The 23,819-nt window shown below is 36.3% G+C and overlaps 1 protein-coding gene across 1 annotated transcript; it reads left to right on the top strand.

Moving 5' to 3' along the window:
* Positions 1-15,501: 15,501 nt before the first annotated feature.
* On the top strand, positions 15,502-20,087 carry tmem161a (transmembrane protein 161A). Its single transcript, XM_042711831.1, has 12 exons — positions 15,502-15,654; positions 16,693-16,796; positions 16,871-16,954; positions 17,061-17,158; positions 17,257-17,413; positions 17,579-17,730; positions 17,876-17,936; positions 18,027-18,170; positions 18,287-18,400; positions 18,684-18,858; positions 19,002-19,098; positions 19,484-20,087. Exons 1-12 carry the CDS (start codon positions 15,652-15,654, stop codon positions 19,777-19,779), a joined length of 1,485 nt encoding a protein of 494 aa, XP_042567765.1. The 5' UTR covers positions 15,502-15,651; the 3' UTR covers positions 19,780-20,087.
* Positions 20,088-23,819: the final 3,732 nt, after the last annotated feature.

Raw genomic sequence — 23,819 nt, 5'->3', positions numbered from 1 at the left:
TTCATTTAACGGTATGTGAATTAATCTAATGTTTCTTCAAATACGATAAATAATTAACACATTTAAAAACGGAGGTTATATTTCACTATTTGGATATCGTATAGGCCTATGCCTACTACAATGTCGATAAAGAGGTTCTTTAAAAACAGCCTGCGAGTGTATGGTGTGTGTGTGTGTGTGTGTGTGCGTGCGTGTAAAATATTTTCATACACTGTATAGGGCCCTTTTAAATCTGCCAATGTGAGACTCCAAATAAAGGATGATTTTCGTTCACATTTCACTCCTTGGATCAGAGGCCCGTTGCTTAGATACCAACTCAGAATTCATAAGTTCAGTGGAGAAATGATTGACATTTGCTTTTTGAGGGAAAAATGAAAACTGAATAATAATAGATAAAAAAGTCCCGTTTTATTGTGAGTAACAGTACCTGTTTGAAACCATCTATTTGAATTAAATCCAGGGAGCGGTCTGCAGACAAAATGACACCAAAATCTAGTTTAAATGTGTTAAGTGTGCCTAAAGAATAAAACCTGTCACTAACAGCAATTTTAATAATACAAACTAAACCCTCTAGTACTGTCACTAGCTTCCACCAGTGGTGCAGCGGGCAGGATGTCAGCATTATAGGGAAACAATAGAGATTATACAGCATGCACAATGTATTGATATTTACCATTAGTTTTTACACATGCTACTATCGTGGCCTATCATGTCCTAATAATGTTTACAAGCTATACCACAAAAGGATTTAACCTTAAAGGGCAGTTTCCCAAAGTCAAGTCAGTTGGCAAACCAAATAAATTTAATTAGGCTACCACTTCCCTGATTTTATTAATCACCCAAATGCATCTCAAAAAACACCTTCAAAAGATTTAATTTAAACCCATATTCCCTCAATTTATAGAATCAAAACACCACTGGCCGATTTTGAGGCCTTGATGCAAAAATACAACTGCATCCTATATAGCAGTGATAAAACAAGCATTGTGTTTAATGTCTTAGATGTCTGAAGAAGAAAAAAATTTGCCCATTATAGACACGTTAAATGTATTACCATAACAAAATAAAAACATTGCATCAAAACATGGCTCAAATATCACCCCAAACCTCTCTTCATGACATCTCCCCCATATGTTTTTAATCTGCAGTATAGTGACACTGGGATGCAGAGCTGGTTACATTTAATTCAGATTAGTATTAGACGTAAACAATAGCAGTGCTGCGTATGCCAGGTGCTAAGACAAGACTCCATCTGCTGGGGCCCCTAACGCAGGACCAGACACATATTAATGTGGGAAAATGTCTGGGGCGCCTCTCAGACAGGCCTCTCGCTGCACCTCAGACTCTATTCGTGTCATGCATCTATTACATGTAACGTTGTGCTCTCCCCCATAAATTATGACTTCTAATGGTTTGTGCGAAACAAAAAAAAAAAAACATTTAAGCAATCAGCAATTACTGAGACCATCAGAGGTCAGTTTACTGACTCCTTATAGTATTTACCCCGTTTGTGGTGTTTTATGCAAAAATCACAAAAATGCTTAATATGGAGATTATGTTGTTCAAGGAACTTAAAAAGCATACTTTTTGTACAAATAATAATGTTTTTATGTGTACAGATCCATCTTGAATATGTCATATAACTCACTTACAAACATTTCAGCCTTGTGTTTATCATGATCACATCCTAGGATCAAAAATAGCACTAACCAATCATGGACATAAATTGGCAAAAACAACAGCCAGTGTGTACTACAACCTATAGATGTAAGCCTATAATTACTAGAGTGCTTATGAGAGGCCTAGCAGTTTCATAAAAAGTGAAAAATAAGCCATTTGCGAGCTGCATGTGTCATAGAATGATGTAAAAAGCCGTCTGTTTAAAATAGGCTTGACATTTCATTTATGGCATCATGAATGATTTTAGATTTTGGAACACAAACGAAATTCAGGAGAAGAAAACAAACATCCACTAAGCACAAATTTTGACAGGTGTACAATGACGAGGTCAGTCTTTTACCTCTTTTTATAGTCAAAATGACCTGATGGAATAAAACAGCAAACATTTTATAGTTTACATTCTATAATAAGCCACGAACACTGATTATTTCCTAGGTTAGGCACAAAGAGTGTCAAACCACACACACCTCCGAGGTCTGACTTTCCCATATTACATGAGAACCACGTGACCCTCGAGATCCGACCAATCGGTTGAAACACCTCGGTGAACCGATTCCTGTCATCCCGAATTCATACATCAACATCATCATCACGGCTATGATGGAATGTTGCCCAGCACAAGCACACTTGAGAATGAACGCGAGGTCCGTATCCGCCTGAATCTCAAGCCTTCGCGTTTAGTCAGCGTTCTAACGCGTCCCTATGTAGCCGGAGGCAGATTCCACGTAAAATCCATGTCTTCCACGTAGCTTTAGGTATCCCAGTCCTTCCAGACCAATGAAGCGCATTAACGCAGCGCCAACTGCATGCCTACCGGATTCGATGCTCTTTGTAGCGGGCATCGCCGTCTCCCTCATACCCCGACCATCCACATCCCTCCGGATTTCCAGCCTCGTTCCCATTCAAAGCACTCCGAAGTCTATGGAATTAGTTTATACATTCGGTTCTCTAGCTTTATGATATCACATAAACTCATACAGCTAGATAACCAAAGAGAAAAACTAACCCATGTGTCTTAAAGGGACCGCCGCGTAAGCCAGATGCAGCTTCTGTTGTGGTCACATGGAGCTATTGCATTCACTGCCGTGTGTGCAGCTCCGATACAGTCTCACTCACTCTTTCGGCGCGCACACACATACACGTGGGCTAAAAACACTCATATTATGTGCGTTTTATAGTCTAATGGCTATTGCGCACAGCATGCATTTTGGACCTCCAACACATCGCAATTATTTACAATGTGTGTGAAACGCGTTTTTTATTATTATTATCCAGTTGGCCTAGCAAGGTCGGAGCTTAGAATTATTAAAAATCCACATACATCTCCAAAAAAACCTCCAATCATTGGATAACTCGTTTGAATTAGGCTATGCAACACAAAAAGGGTTATTACGTCCACGCGCTGACATTTACCAAGTGTCAAAACACTCGTTTAAAATAGCACACGTCCTGTTTTATTTCAAATAAGAGTGAAAATGCCATATGAATTATCGTTTGGCTATTCTACAGCACAATTACGTATATCACTGATACTGGATGCATTATATTATATAGCCTATATAGGCTGTCATTAACAGCCCTACATTGGGTATCTAGATCCGGGCTATTAATGGCTCATCTTGTAAAATGAAATATTGAAAGGTGCCCTAAAATACTTTACAACTGAACCTGTCCTAGCCCATATGATTTGATCTGAATCAAAACGCTGACAGGCAAACGCTTCCGGAATTGCATCTAGGCCTACCTCAAATGAAGCAAATTGCCTAAAAATGGCAAAAAGGTTCATTAATGGTTCTTATTTTTATCTCAATCAAAAACACACACACATTTTGAGTTATACAGATCGTTGTAAATTAAGAAGTTTTTGATGTTTCATTATAGGTTCTTCATATCAGAAATTTGGTTTCTGGGTTCTTTAAAGCACCAAAAACACGGACGTTTTCTAAAGAATTAGCGAAGAGAATGTTCTCTGCAGAACTTTGAAAGGTTTTGGTTATGACAACAGTTCTAAAATTAATTTTTTAGATCTTAGGGGAACTTTTATTTTTAAGGCTGTAATGCGAGATTTAGCAGGCTATATATCATCTAAGTCAGCTTTATTAAGTACGTACACTATGACTAAGAATTTAACGACTGATTTGACTTAATAGATAAATAAGACAGGCTAAGAATAGATTTTAACAAATAAAATACAAATGAAAAACCCGCGTAGATGGTTTAAAGGGAGTTACGTTAAGATAAACATTAGCTAACTCTCAAACAACGTGTGTTTAATGTCACAAAATGAGGTACTCACAATTTCATTTCCCATCCAGCGTTTTCCATAAAAGACCAGAACATCCATTTCATTCAAACGATAGCACTCACAGAAAAGCGTGAGAACACGTTAATCTCAAGGTTTACGCGGCGTACAGACGTCTTTTCGATGCCTCCGCATTTTATTTGCTAAAGTCAAGTCGTTAAGATGGAAATAAAGCCATATTACAGCTAAAAAGCCAAGCAGGACGAAGCGCAAGGCTCCGGCAGCAGCTCTGAACGGGAGAAGATTGAACTGAGGGGCTCCTCTGGGCAGGGCCACGGGGGTCACACCGCCAACACAACTGTGATGTCACCAGCATTAACCATTAATGCTTATTGATACACATGGCTGAGCAGGGCTGAGACACCCGGGGGACGCGCCCGTGACCGAGCATCCGAAAGACCGATGCTTAAGCTAAATATGACTTCCTTAACCTAACGTAATCTGTTAAGTTATTCAAAATACATTAAAATATCATTCAGACCAATAATAAGGTCAATGCACGTGTTGTATGATGAACATATGTTCCATTTCAAAATTAAAAGTCATTTTGATGTTTTTGTGGGGCTTAGTGCCAAAAATGTCACTAGTCAAAATGTCTAGGTGGTGTAACTATTTCAAGACTGTAATGAAAACGAACGTCTCATTAAAAGACTGATGTTCTTGAAGAACTATTTGTAGTATCTTGAAATAATATATTCTAAGTATATTAAAAATAATTACATTTATTTATTTAACGTTTTGTTTTTGAAAAAGTGTTTTGCACGCCAAATCAAAGACAGCGTGGTGTAACCAACAATCAGGAAGACATTTTGTTGTCATATATGAAAATAAAATCATAAAACACAGATGAACGGCTGTGAGTCAGGAGTAAACTCTTAAAAATATTATATATTTTGACCTTTTTATGCTCAGGTCAAATGGAATAACTCTGATGCACACACACACACACACACACACACACACACACACACACACACACACACACACACACACACCTTGAACTTAAAAATAACAATTAATTTAAATAAAGATGAAAATAAAGTATTTATCTCTTTTTACTTGATGTTTACACCATTTGGTTACATTATGGATCCGACACTAAACCAAACCAATTAGTAAATAAAACTGATGAAATTTCTACTACATTTTAAAAACATTTCTCATTTTATCATCTCGGACATCTTTATTTATCACTGACCCTTACGTCGATAGGGTGCTTTATTTGCCATTTAAATAACTGATAAATGCAATATAATACAAAAGAAGAAATGTTTAAATCCAGTTTGTTTCTTGTGGTGCGAAATATCACACTGCATTCTTTATAAGGTGCCACAATACAAGTGATTCTGCAGTTTTGGACGAATAAAATCTTTATTGGTGTTGCTTGCAAACGTTAAACACTGTGGAACTCGTATAGCTACATAATATACTGTATGGGGCATGAGAGCAGAAAGGTTATTTACATTTTGCCAATAAAGACATTTACTAGACGTTATGTTGTATCAGATGTGAAAGACGATACCGATCTTACGGCAATTCGTACATATTTTACGAGGTGGCTAATTCGTACGAATTCGTACGACCACACTCGTACAAATTCATACGATTTTTTGCCAAATCGTACGTATTTTACGAGTTGCACATTCGTATGAATTTGTACGAATGACCTACACCAAACCCCGCCCCTAAACCTACCCGTCAGTGGGGTCTAGCCAAATCGTACTAAATCGTACGAGTGAGGTCGTACAAATTCGTACGAATTAGCCACCTCGTAAAATACGTACGAATTGGTCGTGAGATAGCGTTTGAAAGACGGTATATTTTAACATTTTAATACATATTTATGCAATTTGAATAATCTATAAATGGAAGAAATGGGCGTGAATTTCTGATAACATATATTATAAATAAATGTATATGAAATATAAATATATAAAATAAACATTTAAAAAATATGCATGAATGCAGACAAGCAGATGGAGTCTCTCTCCCTCCCTCTTTTTCTGTCTATCTCTCGCTCTCTCTCTCTCACACACACTCTCTCTCTCTCTCACACACACGCACGCACACACACACACACACACACACACACACACATACACACCTTATTTTCCATTACAATATATTCCCCAGTTCATTTGGAAATGGGATCTCCCGGTTGCGCCATAAAAAAAACTAAATGGACTGTTCCATTTAGAGGAAAGCAAGATATTTCGTGTGCACTAAAGAAACACTACCGTGCAAAGCAATAAATGTGATATTTCGACTACCGAAAAACTCGAGTCTGTGTTTTAAATAAAAGGAAATCAAGAAAACAAGTGGCGTTTGTTGTAAAAGAGTTCGACATAATGCAGCCTCATGCAAGCGCGTGGCCTAAATGTAAAAAATGAGAGCACTTCATTCAAAAATCAGAGATACTGATGAAGAAAATCCCAACAATACATGATAATATCTTGCTACATAAATCCACAGGTTAATTACAGTTAGTATTTACAGGTTAAACAACACTATTTGAGCAATAATGGATTACTCTATTAACTTTACACACAGTTACTTCGTTAATTTCTTGAAATTCGAGCTAAAAAACTGCCTCTGGTGCAAAATGTCTCGGATCTAAGAAAATCATCTTGGATCTATCTATCTATCTATCTATCTATCTATCTATCTATCTATCTATCTATCTATCTATCTATCTATCTATCTATCTATCTATCTATCTATCTATCTAAAAAAGGACAGTACAACGCAACGAGGAGTGCCTCAGTTTAAACATGATATTAAATATAGCTATTTGTCAACAGTATGAATGTTATTCCAATCTCAGCATGTAGTTGTAAAAGAAGAGGATGAACTATTGTTTACGAGCGTTTAACGAAACGCTTCTAATATGTATATTTTTCCCCTTCTGTTCATGGACAACCATTTTATTTCCAGCGAGGCTGCAAGTTACAGTGTAATTACAACTTTATTAGTGATTATAGGCTAAAATGTTTTTCAGTTTTATTTTAGGTTGTTGCATTTGTAAAGTTGCGATGTATTAAACGAAGAGCTTCCTTTCACACTTTTATCATATAGTCAAATTCTATCTTGTGTTTATTTCTAATTAATGTGTTTAAAAACACACGGAGTGTAAGTGTAAAGACCTCAGTGTCCAGTTTTATTTGAGTAAAGCTTGCCTTTTATTTTTGCAAAACCAATAAGAATTACCTTATTACAAAAATTATGGCAAATATTGTTAGTTGTTTGTTATCGCTTAGGCTACTCTAACATTAAACAGGCTACATTTATAACTACATATGCAAATACCACTGTGAGAGTCTTTCTGTCTTGCTCGCACCTTCTATCTCAACCCCCGACCTCTGATACACACACACACATACACCTCCACATGATTTAGACACTCCCGCTCTTTGCGTCATGTCCTGTTTCAAATATGTGCTTCCCACCATGTTCAAAAATAGACTGTAACCCATGAATACAGGCCTATATAATACAAACAAGGCAGCTTTCAGCAATACATCGCACCTTTTAAACAAATAATATTCTGTTCTTTTATATAGCATATTTAAGCACTAATTCCACAATAACTTCAACGTTTTAATAGCAATGAACAATAATATATAATGAACAATACTGAGAATTAAACTACTAAGATGTGTATTTTGCAATATGATTTGCAGTTTGAGACACACAAACGCTCAGTCTCCAGCTAACAGGCAGAAGGGATCTGTCCTTGGTGCTGAAGTTCATGCAGAAAAGACCGCTGGAGTTCCTTAAATTTTTCACAGTCATTTCATGCTGAAGTATAAGTTTGATATATATATGCTACCATTTTCTCTCTTTTTTCCCCCACAGTTGATCAATACACAATAAAGCGCTATATAAATGCACCATTCATTCATTCATTCATTCATTCATTCATTGTTTTTAATTTCTTACTAAAAAAGCTCCACCGGACTTTATTAATAGTTATAGACTAGTAATAGTAGGTTAATGCAAATTGTCAGTTTAACTGTCAGTTATTCAACATCTAGATTATCTAAAAATAAATTTTACACAATTTAAATCATTTAAACATGGAGACGAAATGCTGTTGGCATCTTCAAAGATCAAAAATCGGTCCTATAAACCGGAATATCTCTAAGGAATATATTTGTTAAAACGTGGCTGGAAGTATGTTTATTATATATCTGTTTATTTTAATATTTTACAGTTTGTATTACATTATTAAGTATAAAGTTCTACCGCTAAACACGTAGGACCTATACAATCAACGCTTTAATTTCATTTAGTTTACTCATTACACATAATTCATTACTCATAACAGCCGAGACAAAACGTATGACATTTTAAACGTTCTCATAACAAAAACAAAATCATCTATCAAATCGTTTTAACTCTTACCTTTTAGTGGACAATGACGACCTGTCATCTTTGAGTGCCTGGAGGAACATAAGTTGTAATGAGAATCAACGAACAAACAATGTTTGAGTCTTTATTCAGTTTGTTTAGCTATTAAAATTTTTGCTGGTTTGGTTTTTAAATGTATTATTAATAACTATTGTGCCTAGTGCTGAAATAATGTAAATAAAAAGAGCTATTTAATAGACACTGAGTTATAACAACACTGAAAATATAAAGTAAAATGTTTTGGTAGAGCACTGACATTAAAATACGCAGTTTACAAAGCAGTCTGTAAAAAGTACAACCACGTGCTCTTCTCTCTCACACACACAAACACACACTAGCATCATTTTAGATGCAAAAACCTGACCAAGAAGCACTTTTTCAGGCAAGCTAATACATTTTTAAAGTATAAAAACATAATAGTAACAACAACAATATAGGCCTAATAACGTGTAGGCTACTAGGCTATGGGAAAAAAAATCTCTTAAAATAGCCTACAACGAGTATCTTTCATTCTGTTGTGGCTGGGTAGAATATAGTTTAGAAAAAACGTTTGGGGCCTTTTGTGGGGTTCCAGGGATCCTCTTGGTCTCTATTGTTGGCCGCCCCAAAGGCCTGATTAATTAATTTCACACTGTAGCTCCGGAGAAGATTTTCCCACAAACAAGTGACCGAAAAAAAATTCAGCCCTAAAGAAAGAAGTCAACATCAAGTTCAACAACGTGCGGGCTGCTCATTATCATGACAATAACGTCTAGGAGCACAGAAGTCCCCTTAACAAGAGGGTCTGGCGTCAACACACTCCACCTCCCGGACCCCGGAACATTTTCCCAGGCTCCTCTAACAATCGCACAACTGTTTGCTCCCCGGGCTCGCCTAATGATCACTTCATACAACGCTCAAAAGATGATTTAGTTAAAATACGCCACATTAACTCTGACAAATGGAAACTTTTTTCCCTTAACAAAAGCAGCGTGAGAATTCGATTGAGTTAAATGTGAAATTTGCACACGTTTATTTAGTCTAAAAACTTGTTTTAGCTATTTCCGCAATTTGTGACTGCCTTAAAAAATACTGTAAAAATAGAGTGAAACATTTTGGCTGCCATTTTTTTACTGCATATTTTACAGTTTCAGACTCGTTCAACAATATAAGTAGGCTATACATGCATATTTAAGGTACTAAAATCAGTTTGTTTATACATAACACAGGTGAAACTGTGTAAGGACACATGATTCAAATTTTGTCCCTACCATAGCCCACACAAACTGGGCACATCATTAGCTAAATAAACAATAACTAAACAATCAAGAGTAAAACACTTGACTTTAAAGTGCTGTATACATGAACCAAGTAACATAAAATGCAACAAAAACGAGGGAAAAACTAACTTTAATATGTTGCATTATACTTCTTTTCACTGTATATAAAGTAACTCATAGTCAACCGAGTAATAGGATTTATTGTAGAATTTTACAATTATTTTGAGTTGAAATGACCAACATTTTTACAGTGCAGTTAAGGCTGTATTTCTCCGTGGTCACTATTAATATGTCAGTACAAATGAGTATATTCACTTACCAAACTTGAGGTGATCCACCATAATCACAATATCTAATCCACAAGCAAAAAGCAAAATCTCGTAAAGGCAGAGGTCTTTACAGCAATGCAGTTGGTAAAAACCACGAACTATCCCCGAGAATCGCGTTAACTCGCATCTACGTCACTATAAAGTGCAACACGCAAGGTACTGATGTCAGTTAGTGGCACACACCCATTGACGTTGGCTTGAGTGATCTGACGCTCAAGTGCACAACTTGTTATCCAGATTCCTGCCAAGTATCCTGTGCTACTACTCCGAGGACTGCTATGATCGAGTCTTTCGCTGGTCCCCGTGCGTGGGCAGAAACTCAAGCAGCTCGCGCTTAAACGGCGTCCCGTCGTGAATTGATGAGTTATTGTTCCAAAGTCTGCATGCACGATCCATTTAGAGTTACGCCCATCTTATTTCTCGTTAGCAAATGGGCAGACTAAAAAGAAAGCTCATCGGTTTCGTTCTATCTGCGAATATGCGAAGAAATAAACGCAATTTATCCATACGAAGCTTGAATTCAATTGCACATCTATAATTGTAACAACCATCACAGAGCTTGCAGGTGCACGTGATCATAGCCTACCTTTAGATTCCTGTACTGACAGCACACACACGCACGCACGCAAACTAACTATAAGTGCGTGCAGTGCAGGCCGATAGACTTTCATGTTATTTGCTGATCACAGTTTTCCAGTAGATACTGGCGCCTTATTGCTTTGAAGCTTGAATCGCGTGAGTAGTTATAATTAGGCTATTGTAGACAGTTCGGGTAGATATCAATTTAGGCTGTATCTCAGTTGCGTCTACCGCTGTTTAAGATGTTCTGCATTTTCTGATTGCAATTTTTTATTAATATGGGTCAAATCCGATCCCTCTGTATGCCGTACTTGCATTTAAATACTTAGAATTTATTACGTCATGTCGGTGAAGTTGTAAACTATTTTTTATAGTTTAGAATAAATATAGGCACATATTTTACATGGTCAAGTCAAACTTTAAAAATGACACCACTCAAAGAGAAACGATACAATTAATCGGATTCAGCAGGGGGGGGGGACCCTAAACTCTATACACAATACAACGCAACCGATATTTTTAGTTCATTTTTAATCTTCATGAGAGAGGAACGAAAAACTGTGGTTCCATTCAACATTTGTTTTGGCCTTTTATTAAAACGTCGTCACTGAAACAACTAGAAAACAGCGACACCCATCGGTTAGACACTTTCACATGGATATGAGATCATAATAAGACTGAGCTTTCCGCCTATCAATTATGCATGTTTACATGTCAAGAGGCAATCTGTGTAAAACATAACCGTCTAATAATATTTTATATAGTCATAATATTTTAAATAGCTTTTAAATCATTCAAAACAAATAATGTTAGGAGCTACTTTTTAAAACCAATTTACACAAAAATAAGGCAGATTTCTGCAACATCTTTGAGAGCATGTATGGCCTACACATAAAAAAAATATTACAATTTATTTAAAAAATAATAATAATTAACGAGCTATAGGCTACATCAAAACCGGATTTCATATCTATAGCCTGTTTCAAATAACAATAGCCTATTGGCAAAGCACCAAACTGTACAACGTCATCATTTAGATGTAGCTACTAAAAGGAATTTAGCTCTCATTTTTTTATGTTATTACAAACAAAATTCTCGACGAACTACATTAACGTCAGTAAAAAAAAACGCAAGATAGATATCGCAAGTTAATATCAGATTATTAAACCCGAAACACTGTTAAAAATATATATAGCCTAGTCTTAATATAAATGTATACCCGAACGACTTTGAATATTAAGATAAACATATTTTAAAAGGAAAAAGGCTAAAACGGGTATTGCCTTATTTTTTTATATATAAAACCCAAAAAACAAGTCATGAAAAAATGGCAGTACAAGATTCCCCTTAAAATGCACCTTAATCTTAAAAAAAAAAAAATAGTACAATATATTACGTATCTGTAACAGAGCAAAAATAATACTCATTTCGCCTAATACTCAAAAGTGAAATGGACATTTGTTGACCGTGATAATATTTAAAATATATTAGCTCAAAAATATGTGAACAGACATGAACTGTTGTGGACAACATATCTTGACATTCAAATTGAGGTTAAAAACCTATCAAAATAACAATGTATCAAAATTGATTATATGCTTCGTACAAAACGGAAACATTTATTACAACATTTGAGGATCACAGTACAAACGAGGCTGAGATTCTACAAACAATAATCAACACCAGCACTTCCTAATTAGTCTGTTTTTAATTACACACAGATAGGCTATTGTAGTAGGAACTGGGTTTACTGCATTGTGAAAATCTTTCGATAACTCAATAAATCAATAATGATAAATGAGAGTTAAATGTCTCATTTAACAACCAATGAAAATGTTACAAAATCATACGCTTTTGTTCAAATGACCCAATTTTACAAAACATAAGGAGCTTCATCGCTGACACTGTTTTAAAAACAGGCATCCCCGTGTAGGCATGCCTTACAGGTAGCACTTGACCCTTTACTCAAATTATACACGTTTCTGTTTGACCCCAGGTCACAGGTCAAACACCAAATCTGAGCAAAAACCTTTGGGTTGAATGATTTTCGTTCCATAACAATAAATACCAATTGCCCTCGAACATTTTTAGAAGTCTATAACGATACCTAAAGTGTACGAAATTGTTGCAGAAATATTGGATGCAAACTTAAGGCTTATGGTAGGATGGATGTTTCTTTTTAAAAGCAGCGCAATTATGATCATTTCAAGCAAAAACATTATATGCGATACATTCGTCACAATAGCGTACTCATTTCTTAAGAATCGTAAAAGAAATAAACAGTTTCTAAACACAATTGAAGGCAAAACAAAACATCATAAAAACAATAAACGTCATATTTAAAAGAAAGAAAGAAAATTAGCCTTTAACTTAATACATTAGCCAGTTTTTCGTATATAATCAGATTAAAGTATTCATAATGATTTTTGTAGCACAAACATATGAGTATTGTCCCAAACAAAGCAAGACAGCATTTAGGAATCTTTTTTTTTCTCTCGTAAATTACAAACACTCTTCCAAACCAGCACGTTCAAAAGAGTTTACACGATTATACATACCCAAAGTTGTTGTCGTTGTGGAGAGATGTTTCCACAGTGGCTGTTTCGTGGGAAAAGACTTCCCTGGGAATGTCACAGTCCTTTAATTGGAGCCTGACTGGATTTTATGGAAATCTGCATTGAACATCAGTCTTAACGAGTGATTGGCACATATAAGAAGAGTGCAAGGGGCATACTCATGTCTTTTAGCAACACAATTCAGAAGGTCAAGTTCAAGCGCATATCTCAGCTCTCTCAATGCGTGTGACCAATTATCATGCAAGTCGCGTGAAAGCCATGTGTGTCTGCAGCCCTATACATGGCGCATTAGGATGAAAACAGTTCAACTGGTTGGATTCTTCATTTAAAAGCTTTTAGTGATAGAACTTACTATTAAAAAAAGTCTTGGTAAGAAAAGAAATACGTTTTTAATTTATTTAATTGCTTCCTTTGCAAACAAAGACATTTGCCAATTTCTTAGCAAATGCATTTATTTCATTGAAAAGGCTACTTCTAAATTTGTTTTTGTAAAAGATTTTTTTATAATCATGTTGTATACTTGTTGTGTATTATTAATAATATGATGTTATTATGATGAAATTTTTTTTGTGGGGTTTCTGTTTTGTAATACAGTTCTTTGGAATGTTCTGATGTTGTATTGTAGCTTCTTCAGAGGTGTGTTATCCAAAAGCAACTATGGTCAAAAGTTCCGTCATTACCTATAGAGTTCAATGGAACTTGTGACCATATTAGCTGACAATGCTTTTGGGAAACACCCCAGATCAGTTTCTGTGTTCTTTAAAACACCAGATGGTTTTCCAAGGGGAAAAATGGAAGTAGACAGGTTTCCACCTTTCTTTTAGGTTCTATTGTGTGTGTTCTATGTGTTTTATTATGTGATTTGTGAATGTAGTATTATCTGTTAAGGTTGTATTTTCTATGCCAGTGTCAAAAATGAATTTCTGTTCAGGAAATTTGTACAGACAATAAAGTTAAACAAAACTAAACTAAAGTAAACTTGTTTAAAAGGATCACAGCAGGAACATTTTAAGTTTCACAAAGAACTTCTTTATTCTTTAGAAAATCACACTGGAGTGCTTTATTTTCCTTTTAATGGATGTTTCCTAGAACCAATGATATGCTGATCTTGGCAGCATTTCCAAAAAAATCATCATACACCTAGTACAGAGATGCCCAAACCAGGGCCTGCGGGCCATAGTTGGCCCGCCATGCCATATCATGCCATGAAAATTGGTGCCAATGCTTTCTATGATCTGCTTAGGCTTACACTACTTTTGGGAAAGCAGAACTTAAGACCTTGTAATCTAACTTCAAGAACTTCTAATCTACAAAGAACAGGACCTATACAGCACACATTATTCTTGACAATAAAAGGTTCTTAAAATTATACGTAAAAACTTTACAGCATGTTGCGAACAATTTATCAGGATTAATCAATTTAGCAGCATTAAATAACATTTTAAAAAGAAAAAAAAACATTTAAAGGATCAAAAACAGCTGAGCACAGGATTCAGTCCCACAAGTGTAGTCTTAACAGTTGTTCACATCAACCATCATCACAGCTGTAGTAAACATAAAACACCAAACCTTAAATATTGCTGTTAAAATCACCACTGAATGTCATAACCGTCTTCATTAACATTTATTCATTTAGCAGAAGCTTTTATCCAAAGTGACTTACAATTGTAAGTGAATAAAACAAGCGATTCAACACAGGAAGTCCTTATAATACAATGTTTCAGACATTGTTCAGATTAGTACAAGTACTAGACAGGAGGGATTAAGGAAAGATAAAGCTGTTTTTTTAGGTATTAGGATGCAATCAAATATTGACGAAAGATGAGTTTTCAGCTGTCGCTTGAAAATTGTCAGGGATTCAGCATTCTGGATGGGGGTGGGAAGATCATTCCACCAGCCAGGAACAGTGAATGAAAGTGTTCTGGAAAGTGATTTTGTGCCTCTCTGTGATGGTACCACGAGGTGCGCTCACTTATAGATCATTGTCAGTAATAGATTGGATAAATTTAAAGTAAAATTTGGGTTGATAAGTATCTTTGACTGCAGAAAGCTCACATTTGAGGGAAACTTTCTAAGCCTACAAAGTACATGAACATCCAAAGAAAGGATTCAAGCCCACAAAGTTAATTAGGAATTAAATTAAGACCTTAAGTGAATAACCATCCACATTTCCTAGCGTATACCTTTTATATATTCTAAAACTGACTTTGCCGTTTGAAAGTTTGTTGACCTATAAATTTTCTCAATTTTTAAATATTACACATTTTTATTTTTTTTTTTTGTGATTGAATAAAGACTTTCGACGTTTCTTCGTTAGTTAACGATCAACTTGCTGATATACTGCAGGTTCGACCAATAGAATTGCAGCTCTCATGCTGCTTCGACATGGCCCAATCAGAGCGGGCGACTGTGGCATACGTCATCAAAATACTCCTGCAGCTGTTCGAACACTCAAGTGTCACCACGAGAGCTGCTACATGGGACGTAAACTCATTCATTAAACTCACCAAACAAAGATGGTTAGTATATTTACTTATTTTGCCGTTAAATTTACTAATATGTTCTCTTTTACACGATCGATCCGGTTGATTGTTGTTTGCAGCTTCTATGTTGATTTCATGTTAGCATTAATGATAGCTTGCAGACTGGTTTGCGTTGGACTAGTTAGTAGTATTTTGGATCCAAAGTAGTTGTTTTACTTGTGCAAGTAACTGTAGCATTGCAGTTGCGCTGCCTCTGTGTTTTGAATCTCAATAGTAGCTCTAAATGGGTGGTTAGCTGTAGCATGTTAGCTAACTACCCATGCCTCCCCATGTCTTGGGGGGTTGCAATGCCACCACCTGCTTATTTTGACAGCATGACTTCAGTGCTCATCTTGAGTGACTGGCACAGACCCACAATCAGCTTTGGTAGTGAAGTACTGTACAAATACCAGAACCAAAGCTAAAGGAATTTTCTGGGTTCAAAACAAGTTAAGCTCCCGTGACAAGCTCTTTATTACCACACTGACTAGTATTTTAGTTTGTAAAGCAAACAAAAATCGCGTTTACTGCATGTATTGCTACTGTATTCTATAGTGGACGGTATGTACCCTGGATATATTCAGTATATTTGGAAGAATAACTACTAAACTTGAACATTATAGCTGTTAAATCTAGACTAATTTACTAAAATCACTTACTAACCGTGTCAGTGCAAACTTACATTTAATTTTCAACTCCCCTCGTGCAATAAAGCTGACAAATGCGGCAACTTTCCCGCGACGTGCGCAAGAATACCAGTCCAGAAGAGGACTGTTTACATAGGAACAAATCCAACGAATGTCCATCCGCCTAGCAATAGTCCCACCGATACCGAAGTATTATTTAGATCGTTTTATAGCTTGAATAACTTATATTAGTGCTTTAGCAAAAAAGCACACATTTTAACTTTAAAACTCTCCAGAACGCCTTGCCCCATAGTCATCCATTCTAAAAGCGAATTTGGTTTGTTTCTATTTACTCTGAACATTATTTTCTGTGCTAATTGACATGCTCTATGTGTTTATCTATTTTAAGGCTCTGATGGGAGTTCAGTTGGTGGTGAGCTTGCTGGCGGTCAGCATAATGCAAAGAATGGCCCCACATCTCTCCTTTGCACGCTGGCTCTTATGTAACGGCAGGTAAGCACGCACAACTTTTTGATATAAACATACTGGACATGAGTCTTTCTTATACCCCATATTGGTTTTCTCAGCCTTTTCAGGTTCAAACATCCATCTGAAGGAGAGTTGTGCGCCCTGGCAGGGAAACAGATTCCTAAGACCAGCAGGCGAGACAGGTGTGAGCTTGATTCAGTGCAACTGTTGCCAGTTGCACACCACTGTTACTTTTCTGTTGGGGAATTCAGAAACCTGTTGGAATTCAGAACCTCTTGTTGTTTCCAGGAGACAAAATGGACATGGAGAATCCAAGCCGCTTACAGTTCCAAAAGACATTGATCTTCACCTGGAGAGTGCACCTGTAAATGTCTTGGATGCACTCGGTAGGTCTTCATCTGGGTTTTTGCACCAAAAACAGCTGTAAATAAGTTTGGTCTTGAAAAAACATAAAGATTGATCTTATTTTTACTGCTCCTCACAGTTTTGCGGTTCTTTGTGGAGTACCAGTGGCTGATTGACTTCGCCATCTATGCCACAGGGATCTATCTCTTCACTGAAGGCTACTATAGTGTAGTGGATGCCAGCAAGGAAGTAAATATTGCTTCCATCTGGTGTGTGCTGACTGTTTTCTTCTGCTTGTATCCTTCAACACTGCAGTCCTTTGTCTTAACAGACCTGAAGCTACCTGAGAAATTCAGATGTGACTTACCTCATCCTAAAAAAGAACAGTGACAGAATAATAACTTTGTTTTGTAAATAAGTTCTTGTAGGCTTGTCTTGTTGTCCTTGACTTAAGTTCTCAGGAGGACGCTGTATCTTCTCATGAGCCACTACTTTCGCTCTGAGGAGGGTGGCGAGCGCTCGGTGTGTCTGGCTTTCGGCTTCTTATCTCTTCTTATTGCGATGCTGGTTCTTGTAGTGAGAGAAGACTACCTGGAGTTTGGCCTTGAGCCCGGTATGTGGTTATCTGAACTGTATTTCTACAACCGAAATTACATTTTTACCACTTGTCACTGTGCTATGATGTTCAATAGCTTAAAATACTTATATAACAAATGTGAAGTGGTTCTTTATCCATTTTTCTTTTTCTTTTTTTTCAGGATTTACCAGTCTTTTTGACAGTTTCGAGGTCTTTGCCAAACAGCATGGCTATGAGTGGTCGTAAGTAATACATCAATGGTTAGACAACATTAGACAAGCAATATATTCTTTTATCTTTAAAACATCCACAATATTTTAACATTTTAACAGTGTTCCCTTCACCAAACTATCAGTCAAGTTGGGTCTGGCTGTCATTTGTGCCTTCATTGGAGCTCTCCTTGCATTCCCTGGATTGCGATTGGCCCAGACTCACCTAGATGCCGTTGAGATGAACGGAGACCGTCCAATCATTCAGTAGGACACTCAAGATTGTATATGAAATAAATGAATTAAATATGAACAAAAATTAAAGTATTGGATTTATGTAGAGTTAGATTTGATATGCCACAACAATTGGTTTTGCCTTTTAGGATCCTTTTGCACATGAGTTTTCTTTCTCCACTGGTTATTCTTGTAATGTGGATCAAACCCATTGCTAGAGACTTCCTAGGGAACGCCCCCATGGGAAAGACCTCAGTTACCTTGTAAGTTGATTTGTAAGATAAATTAATTGTATATTATTTATTTTATATTTTAATGCTTTTTAGGTTTTTTTTTTATTAATTGATTGATTAATTCCCCTATATATATATATATATATTATATATATATATATATATATATATATAATATATATTATATATATATATATATATATATTATATATATATATATATATTTTTTTTTTTTTTTTTATTTTTTCTTTATATAATTTAATTTATATTTTAATTTTTAATATTTGTGTATAATTCCTTTCTCTTTTTCCAGACTTTCTAGTTCTGCCTTTAACTCAGTGCGTCTTTGGACGATAGTGGTGCTGTGTGTTTTGCGGCTGCTGCTCACCCGCTATCACCTGCAAGCCTACCTCAATCTGTCTCAGAAGTGGGTAGAGCAAATGAAGAAAGAGGCGGGGCGTATCGCTGCCATTGACATCCAGAGGAAGGTGGGGCTGAAATGCAAAGTAACATTGTTTTATGTAGATAAAATATTACAAATCACATAGTGCAGAGTGCTACTGTTTACAATAAATGCACTTTGTGATGTTACAAATACAATGATGTAGTGTTTTTAAACTCTTTTATGCAGGTGACACGAGTTTTCTGCTACTTGACTGTGGTCACCCTCCAGTATCTAATACCCATTCTGCTTGTGCTTTTCTCAACTTTGGCGCTCAAATCTTTAGGTGGGTCACTACACTTTTACTGACTGTTAAATAATTAAAATCTAAATATGCGATCAAAACTGTAATAAAATGTAATGTATATATTGATATTTTTTCAAAATAATTTAATATTTACTTAAAATGAATTATTTTATTTTAAATGTATCAATATAATTCAATATAATTTATTTATATCATTTATTATTGTATATAAATTAATATGTCATGTTAATATATATTTATTTTTTATTTTTTTTTTTTATTTTTTTTATTTTATTTTTTGGATTTTTTCAATAATTTAAAATAGATTATTTAATGATTAAAAAAAAAAAAAGTAGAAACAAAATAACATTTTAAAAAACATACATTAATAAAATAATGTATTAAATTACAATGTACCCCTCAGGTGACTTTTCATGGGGCCTTGGAACAGAGACTCCGGGTGTAACCCCGGCTCCCATACTTCCCACCGCCCCTCCGCCCGCCCCCAGACTGGAAGACGACGAGGATATGGAAGACATGGAGGAGGACATTCAGGCCACTGTAGCTCACCTGACTGAGCTGTTCGCTGCCTTACGCGGGGTCCTCACACCCATTTTCTTCAGGGGCATCTTTGCGTTTCTCACGTGGTGGGTTGCGGCCTGTCAACTCATTAGCAGTCTCTTAGGCATCTACTTCCACCAGTATCTGATGCATAACTGAAAAGTGCCCTGAAATTAAGCTCTTTGTGCTGATTCCAGTTCTTCAAGGAAATGCAACATCAACACAAACAGTCATGCAAACACATCTGATGCGCCAGCAAGATGAAGGCTGGCTCTTCGAAACACACGCTCATCTAAACCCTACTGTATTTTGCCAGTACCCGGTGGAAATTTTGTTTGGTACAATCAAAGTGAAGATGCTAGTTAACTGCATGCATAAGCTGTTTTGGTTTTCATCAGATCAACAGTAAGCTCATCAAAACACCATTTTTTTTTTTTTTTTTTTTTTTTTTTTTTTTTTTTTACCTCAGAAGTTTTCAGTCACGTCACATGCATCCCAGGTTTTTTTGGTCATTTCACATGCATCCCCAGTTAAGGTGGTAACTCAGGGATGTGGTCCAAAATAGCGTTTTCTTCCACCAGCACAATATCGTCTAGTGCCCAAACCTGCAAAAACAGTTTAGCACTGTAGTTTTACCTGGACTGGAATTCTATTTCATTTAGTACCTCTGCCTTGGATGATTTTTTTTTTTTAACAGAATGTTATGGTGTATTTTTTTTAATTTGTTTGTTTGCTGTATGGTTGATGTGTTGTATTATGCAGTAGTAATTATTTTACCCAAATGTTTCATGAATAATCATATGTGAGGTTTTAATTTGTTTGCCTGTTATTAAACTACTGTCTTCAATCATAGAATCAGAGGAAGTCCATCTGGGATTTATATCATTCTTTAAGACAGTAGGCTTAAAACAAACTATAATTGAACACTTAAACAATTTCTTTATCATCTGTTCTAATGTCGAATATCAGCCTTTCATTTGAATCAAAAACAATAAACTGATATTAAAAAAAGAGCACTCCTTTTTGTGTTTCCATGATACCATCTTCCATTATTTAATTTATTTTGATAGTAAGATGTACACAATAGTAACTCAAAATAACTATATATTTTACTGATCAAAATCTATACTAATTAATTAAATAATAATTGCAAACCAAATATGAGTATTCTTTTGTTAAAGGGGAAAATTATTACGCAATGCAGATAAACTCAACTTGGTAGCCAGCTTATAATCAGAATGGCTGATATATATTTGTCTATCAAACTAACAAAACTAGTTTAATTTGTAGGTGTACTTCATAGCTAATATATATTCTTAAAAACTAGTGAATTGTTCGGGAAATGAAAAAAATCGGTGCATGGTCTCATTTAAATGACATGCAAAATATTATAAATGCTAAACATGTTTTTAGACAATTGAAGTGTGTTTATTAATTAAATACAGTCTGTCATAATGGCAATCCCTGGGCAAATCCTTTACAACTCTCCTGCTAACATGAAAACCCATATTCCTCCATTGCTTTGCTCAAGCCTTTAGTGTTTGTGTCTGAAAGATGACACATGATTAATGGCTGATAAAATGTGACTTCCACAGAACAAGACAATGTCCCATGTCATAAGGTCAGATGGTCATATATTCTGACTATTTATTAGCTGGTGTGTGTAGTAATATGATTGGTTTAAGTCATTTATGACAATATATTTTTGTGCGCGTTTTTCCAGCTCTATGGACACATATATTTTTAATTATGTGAACATCTAAAAAAAAAAAAAAAAATCTGCAAAAAATTGGTTGTTTATTTGTACATGGCCCATATAAGCCATTTTCATTTCTTTACATAAAAATGTATATTTGTATGGTGTATATTTGAAGCATGTATAGGTAGATATTCATTAATTGCTTGGTACATTTGTGTCTTATACCCTCTGTCTCCCGCCACCAGACAACCCAAAAAGAACGTCTCATCTTGAACTCAGACGGATAGTTTTTTTTCCCACATAGGGTTGGCTGATGGACACTGCCTCCTGGAGGCCGTGTCTGGCTTAATGAAGTGGAGGGTGACGGGGTGTGACATATCTATATAATCACATTAATTATGTGAACTCTGTCAGGAGGCCCAGTTCTGAGACCTGACTGTTGCTATATGGGGACTGGACCGAGGACCATTCAGACGTCCCTGCAGACTCCCCCCATTGTTTCCCCCCGAGACCTCGCCCAGAGGTGACCTCTGTAGCCCTCTTTTCCACTATGAAAGGTAGGGTGTGCTGAAAAGCCGGAGACAGGTGATTAATTTTTCCAGCCAAATGTTTTTCTGTTTTTTATAAATAGCTGAATCGGGTCCAAAACTGGTGTGGATTGGGGTCTGTGAAACTGGCTTTGAATAAAGTGTGGTTAGACACAGCCAGCAAGTGTTCGATAGTATTAACGTGTTGTAGCCAGCAGGTAGGGGACACGAGTAACAGGATGGTAACGGACAGGAAACCAAACATCTGCGTGAATATCGCTGATAACAGCGCATCATTCTGTCTATTTTAAAAAAAGCTCAGGCATTGTGGAAGATGATGTTCATTAATTGTTATTCATATGTCAAACTATTAAGAGATTAGAGATTGTGTGGTCTGTCAACATCTTTTTTTCAACATCAGGTTTTTAGAACGGTATACTTCACGCCATGTTCAATTTGAAAACGGAGGATATTACGTCCGTTAGACGGCCGCTTAATGTTAGGCTATTTTGACTTCCCCCCCCCCCCCCCCCCCCGTTACGCCACTAAAAATCAAAAAATATTCAGATGCCAAACCCGGGTTTTCAAATGAATATTACCTCATGTAAACGTACAGTCCTTCAACAGCTTTAACCTCTACAAACAACGTTAAAATACTACGTATTTCCAAATGGCTTTCATTGGGTAAAACTCTGGAAAACGTGGTGAAATTTAAAAGTGTTTTATGACAAAGCACAAAACGTTGACTGACTGTACCTTACAAATTCGTTTTCATTTATTTTGAGTTTTACATTATTTTTTCTTCTGAATCTGACTGTACCTTACAACCTCACAACCTCATTTTCATTTATTTCAAGTTTTTAAAATACTGTATTAATTACATGTACCCCTCAGGTGAACTTTTCATGGGGCCTTGGAACAGAGACTCCGGGTGTACCCCGCTCCCGATACTTCCCACGCCCCTCCGCCCGCCCCCTACTGAAGCCTACGAGATATGGAGACATGGAGGAGGACATCTCAGGCCACTGTAGCTCCCTGGACTGAGCTGTTCGCTGCCTTCCGCGGTGTCCTCACACGCCATTTTCTTCATGGGCAGCTTCGCCCCTTTCTCACGTGTTGGGTCGCGGCCTGTCCAACTCATTAGCATTCTGTTCGGCATCTACTTCCACCATTATCGATGCATACTGAAAAGGCCCTGACTTAAAGCTCTTTGTGCTGATTCCAGTTCTTCAAGGAATGCCACATCCACGCAAACAGTCTGCAACCACATCTGATGCGCCAGCAAGATGACGGCCCCTGGCTCTTCGAAACACACGCTCATCTACACCCTACTGTATTTTTGCCATACCCCTGTGAAATTTTGTTTTGGTCCAATCAGTGAAGATGCTAGTTTACCGGCATGCAATCGCTGTTTTGGTTTTCATCCGATCAACAGTACGCTCCTCACAACCCCATTTTTTTTTTTTTTTTTTTTTTTTTTTTTTTTTACCTCAGAAGTTTTCAGTCACGTCACATGCATCCCCAGTTACGGTGATCATTTCATTGAAATGCAATTCTAAGCACCTGGTAACTCAGGGATGTGTCCAATATTCGCGTTTTCTTCCACCCAAGCACCATCCGGCATAGTGCCCAAACCTGCAAAAACAGTTGTAGAGCACTGGTCGTAGTTTTATGGACTGGAATATCATTTCATTTAGGTACCTCGGCCTTGGTGATTTTTTTTTTTAACAGAATGTTCTGGTGTACTTTATAAATCCCTGTGTTTTGCTATATGGCTGACTGAACGTTAATATACAGCATTCCTACTTAGTTTACCCAAATGTTATTCATAATTCATATGTGAGGTTTTTAATTTGTTTGCCTGTTATTAAACTACTGTCTTCAATCATGAAGAATCAGGATCAATCTGGGATTTTTTTATTCTTTAAGACAGTAGGCTTAAAACACACTACTATTGAACACTTAAACAATGA

This window comes from Cyprinus carpio, chromosome A22, assembly GCF_018340385.1.
Source record: "Cyprinus carpio isolate SPL01 chromosome A22, ASM1834038v1, whole genome shotgun sequence".
Lineage (NCBI taxonomy): Eukaryota > Metazoa > Chordata > Actinopteri > Cypriniformes > Cyprinidae > Cyprinus > Cyprinus carpio.
Note: the sequence above shows the minus strand (reverse complement) of the source record. Positions and strands in the feature narration are given on the sequence as shown.